The following is a 4,976-nucleotide window of genomic DNA, read 5'->3' as shown; positions in this document are numbered from 1 at the left end:
ATAAATAAATAAATGTTTTTAATAGTATTTTATTAATTAGTCGATTAAATATTCGAATAGTAATAGAAACGATGAAAAAGTAGCATAAAACATCTTTAAAACAAAAGCAGCGCAATGCGATTTTTTTTTTTAATTTTGGTGGATGCGCCTGGCACAAATTAAATTTTGCGATCAACATTAAAAATCCGATTTTTGTATTAGGAGAACATAAGTTGCATGGGAAATATAAAATTTCACACACTTTTCGTCCAAAATTAGCTTTAGATTTTCGAAAGTAGTGGCTATATAACAGCCTTTTTTAATTACGGGTGAAATACCTTTAAATTTAAAATAGGTAATGAAAAATAGATTAAAATGAAATATTGCGCTCCAGAAACTTATAACTAACCATAAACTATTTAATAAACTATAAAACGTGTTAAAATAATGACATGCATTTTATTATTTCTTTAATTTTTTGCTAAAGTTACGGCAGGCTTATTAACTATTTTTACTAAAAAACGTTCAATATATTTATTTGGTGAGTTGGTGAAAGATTTTAAAATATCTTGTGAAAAATAGTTCATCGTCTATGAAAATTGAAAAAATCGTTTCAATAAAAGTGTATGTGAAATGAATCTGTAATTATTTGTTTGGTCCATTTGGATTTTACGGTTGTTAAAACTTCAGCCATTTTATGTAATGAAAGATATAGCCTCAGACGTCAAATTAGGAGTTGATTTGTTGTAGGATTAATTATTTAGGATTGTTTGAAAATGAATTTAGGATTATCTTACAAGAAGCTTGATTGGCAAAGACTGAAAAAGACTCTTTGGTTTTGTGTTACGTAACCCGTTTGACGAAGTCCACTTGATCGTTACATGTCATTGAAATTGCTTCTAATTTTCTTTTAGATTCACGGAACAGCCCCCACAAAAATATAGCAAATATGTTCGCCTGTGCAAGACTTATCGCACCTGCTGCACGAACTGCCGTAAGTTCTTTAATAATTTTTTTTTACTATTTGTTAAATAATCCACTTACTTAATCACTACTAACTGTATGGGTATCAAAATATTCCTGTTAGAAAACAATTGAATACTAAATTGAATTAGATTACATAACATTTTTTTTATTAATTGCTGATTTTCATTTATTTTTCTGCTTTTCATTTGTTGGAAATAATTTTAAAGGGCGTGGCATAAAGGTCAAAACGCAGAAATGGAGCATCCCTTTTCCATTGGCTTCGGAAACTTTAGACTCAATAATTTTTCTCATTTGAATTCAACAAACAGTTGAATCATGTTAAAAAGGATAACGTCGAATTGAATTTTAAAGTTTCCATGGGGAATTAAATATGAAAGAAATTATTGTTTTTTTGCGTCTAAACTTTGACACTACCTACCAGAATCAGCAGTTTCAAATAGTTTAAGAAAGGACTTCTGTAAGGATTTAGCGGGGTCCTGTTGTAATTTTCTTTTTATATTATCTGCAGATCAGATTGAGATATTATTTTAACTATGATCCTCGCCCTTTGATTAAAATCAATCAAAAGGATACCTGAGATAAAAATATTCGGTCTCTCAGAGTCTCTGAAAGCGAGACTCGAGTCTCCTTCTCTCATCGAGTCTCACTGGGGTTGCTAAGAGAGACTGTCGAGAGACTGTCAAAAAAACTGTTTAGCGTCTCTGAACGAGAGACTCGAGTCGCTCATTGAGAGATCCTCATTTCGTATCCAGTCTCTGAACGAGAGACTCGAATCTCTGAACGAGAGACTCGAGTCGCTCATAGAGAGATCCTCATTTCGTATCCAGTCTCTGAACGAGANAACCGTTGGTACCATGAGATTCTTCGTACCTTTTTACATAATTATCGCTTAACAAACCTTACTAAATACCTCCCTCCTCACAGTTATTTTACGAGCGCCTTTTTATGTCTGAATTATTTTACATATTCCAGCATAAATGACGCAGGAAAGTACCTATTTGACACCACACTTAAAAACCGTTGGTACCATGAGATTCAACGTACCTTTTTACACAATTATCGCTTCTCAAACCTTATTAAATACCTCCACCACTCAGTTATTTCACGAGCGCCTTTTTATGTCTGAATTATTTTACGTATTTCAGCATAAATAACGCCAAAGGTGCGTATTGGAGACGGCAAATTAAAACTGTTGGTACCATAAGATTGTATGTACTTTTCTACATAATTATCACTTCTTAAAGCTTAGTAAATACCTTTCATTTCCCATTAATTTTACGAGCGCTTTTTTATGTTCATTTGTTTATAAGGTCGAATTGCTGGCCTTTTTATGGATGCGAAATGGAATAGAATATTTGAATTTTTGTCGGGCCTGTTTAATTGCAATATAAATTTTAAATGTTAAATTTATTTTGAATTCTGTCCACCCTGCTGCCATCTTATAACAAGTAGCCATATCAGAGTACAAATTGAAGATGCGTGAAACGAACTGCATACAATAATGGACGCCACCGCAGAGAACTTGGACGACTTTAACAATCGAGCGCATGATCAAATCGAAGCAGTACATTCCGTAGTTGCCGGTTGCCGTCTTGCTATCCTATTTATTTGGTGAGTTGGTGAAAGATTTTAAAATATCTTGTGAAAAATAGTTCATCGTCTATGAAAATTGAAAAAATCGTTTCAATAAAAGTGTATGTGAAATGAATCTGTAATTATTTGTTTGGTCCATTTGGATTTTACGGTTGTTAAAACTTCAGCCATTTTATGTAATGAAAGATATAGCCTCAGACGTCAAATTAGGAGTTGATTTGTTGTAGGATTAATTATTTAGGATTGTTTGAAAATGAATTTAGGATTATCTTACAAGAAGCTTGATTGGCAAAGACTGAAAAAGACTCTTTGGTTTTGTGTTACGTAACCCGTTTGACGAAGTCCACTTGATCGTTACATGTCATTGAAATTGCTTCTAATTTTCTTTTAGATTCACGGAACAGCCCCCACAAAAATATAGCAAATATGTTCGCCTGTGCAAGACTTATCGCACCTGCTGCACGAACTGCCGTAAGTTTTTTAATAATTTTTTTTTACTATTTGTTAAATAATCCACTTACTTAATCACTACTAACTGTATGGGTATCAAAATATTCCTGTTAGAAAACAATTGAATACTAAATTGAATTAGATTACATAACATTTTTTTTATTAATTGCTGATTTTCATTTATTTTTCTGCTTTTCATTTGTTGGAATGCATGTAGTGATAGTTACATAACCCATTATTGCTTTCAGTTAATATAACTGGATTTACAATTATCAGTTTCTTCTTCTTTAACATTAATTGGTAGTCTATTGCAAATATTTGAGATATTTTTCACTTTTAAAATCTTAGTTTTTATAACCTCTTTAGGGACCAGTTGATGGATATTTTGTTTTTAATAAATGTAGGTCAATGTAAGGTCATTAATGCAAGAGAAGTAAGTATTTCTAAAGGCTTCACAATGTTATCATTCAGTTAAATATTATGAGCATATATTTAATTGTTTCTCAGTTTTAAAGCACCGCATTACATAACATTCTTATTGATGAATTAATATTGCCTTGGGTTGCAGATTTTCCTTAATTTCAGCCCCAAAATTTAAGTAGGTATGAGTTGCTTTTGGGTATATTAATGTTTCTTTTTTAATTTTTTTGCAGCTTATTTCAAACTCAAAGGCATACCTTAGGCCTCTTAGTTCAATTAGTCAAAGCAGTCAATTGCTAGTCCAGAGTCCTGCAGTCCAGCAACAGAGTCAGAAGCCAGCATTACTGCCTGCTATTCGCAGTTTTCAGACTTCAGCAGTCTCAAGGGACATTGACTCAGCAGCCAAATTCATTGGTGCCGGAGCTGCCACAGTAGGAGTAGCTGGTTCAGGTATGTTTCATAATCAGATTGTTTTCTTTTTTTCGGTTTTTGTCATCCTTTTTAGTATTCTTTTGAACATTGTCTTAAAAATGTATCCTATGTTTAGGTGCTGGTATTGGTACGGTGTTCGGTTCTTTAATCATCGGTTACGCCAGGAATCCATCTCTTAAACAGCAGTTGTTCTCATATGCTATCTTAGGGTTCGCCTTGTCTGAAGCCATGGGTCTGTTCTGTTTGATGATGGCGTTCCTTTTGCTGTTCGCCTTCTAAGTACTGCCATGCAACACGGTCGCATCATAACCACCATAAAATTTCCTTAATTAATTTACGTCGTCTTTAAAACAAACAACAAGCAAAACAAAAAATGTATGAGAAAAAGGAACCTGTAGGAAATTCATTTTTTCCATGTTATTATTTTGTTTTTATTTTCTTTTTTGTTTTTTTCAAAACCTACTAAACTATACACAAATATTAATTAGATGTCGCTGTTTTTTCTATATTGCTATTTGCTATTATTAAATATTACTATTGTAATTAAATTTTTAAAAGACGTACGAGTCGGTATGAGTGGTTAACGTTTAGGCTTACACGGACACTTCTGTTTCGACAAGTATGTTATTATAGCGAGCGTCATTTAATTTATAACATGGAAAAATAATGTCTGCTGTATTGTACAGAGCAGTTAGAAATTAAATAATAAACAGCCTTAGTTGATTTTTTTATTCAATTAAGGCTAATTTTATCTTTATTTTTTAATATCCTGTTCCATCGCATGTTATACATACTTTATTAAAAATAAAAACGTTAGTACTGTTTAAAGAAATTTTGATTTTTATTTATCTCTATAAAACTTTCCAATTCTAAAAGTTCAGCAAAAAAAAAGAAGCAGTTAAATTAGAAATAATAAGGGGTAAAAGAATTTAAACATTCGCTATATTAAAAAAAAACATTTTTTTTATTTTATTTGGACCTAAAATGCATTGCATGATTGAAATATACATGTACATTTAAATAAGTAAAGAAATATGTAGAAGTAAATTTGTTTAAAAAGGAAAATTAAATTGGAAATTGATATAAAAGTATAATTATGCGCACTTAAAAACCGT

General features: G+C 31.6%; 2 protein-coding genes across 5 annotated transcripts in view; one reads left to right on the top strand and one right to left on the bottom strand.

Annotated features, from left to right (window-relative positions):
- Positions 1-4,976, bottom strand: part of LOC108734038 (pyrokinin-1 receptor) — a 108,590-nt gene that overhangs the window by 96,551 nt on the left and 7,063 nt on the right. The window lies entirely within an intron of this gene.
- On the top strand, positions 511-4,612 carry LOC108734042 (ATP synthase lipid-binding protein, mitochondrial). 3 transcript variants are annotated; one of them, XM_018465432.2, is made up of 4 exons: positions 511-603; positions 894-973; positions 3,663-3,879; positions 3,977-4,612. In XM_018465432.2, exons 2-4 carry the CDS (start codon positions 929-931, stop codon positions 4,138-4,140), a joined length of 426 nt encoding a protein of 141 aa, XP_018320934.1. In that variant the 5' UTR covers positions 511-603; positions 894-928; the 3' UTR covers positions 4,141-4,612. The 3 variants fall into 3 exon arrangements, with proteins under 3 accessions (XP_018320934.1, XP_025836568.1, XP_025836569.1); XM_025980783.1 differs by lacking the exons at positions 511-603; positions 894-973 and adding exons at positions 2,466-2,577; positions 2,951-3,030; XM_025980784.1 differs by lacking the exons at positions 511-603; positions 894-973 and adding exons at positions 2,573-2,660; positions 2,951-3,030.

Source organism: Agrilus planipennis, unplaced genomic scaffold (genome assembly GCF_000699045.2).
Source record: "Agrilus planipennis isolate EAB-ADULT unplaced genomic scaffold, Apla_2.0 scaffold8, whole genome shotgun sequence".
Taxonomy (NCBI): Eukaryota; Metazoa; Arthropoda; class Insecta; order Coleoptera; family Buprestidae; genus Agrilus; species Agrilus planipennis.
The sequence above is the reverse complement of the archived record's forward strand: the minus strand, read 5'-3'. Positions and strand labels throughout refer to the sequence as shown.

What these genes read in the sequence shown, in the direction of transcription:
- LOC108734042 (XM_018465432.2), top strand. Translation starts at nt 929, where the DNA reads ATGTTCGCCTGTGCAAGACTTATCGCACCTGCTGCACGAACTGCC. An exon ending in CACCTGCTGCACGAACTGCC is followed by an intron (nt 974 to 3,662) that starts GTAAGTTCTTTA and finishes ATTTTTTTGCAG; the next exon opens with CTTATTTCAAACTCAAAGGC. An exon ending in AGTAGGAGTAGCTGGTTCAG is followed by an intron (nt 3,880 to 3,976) that starts GTATGTTTCATA and finishes TCCTATGTTTAG; the next exon opens with GTGCTGGTATTGGTACGGTG.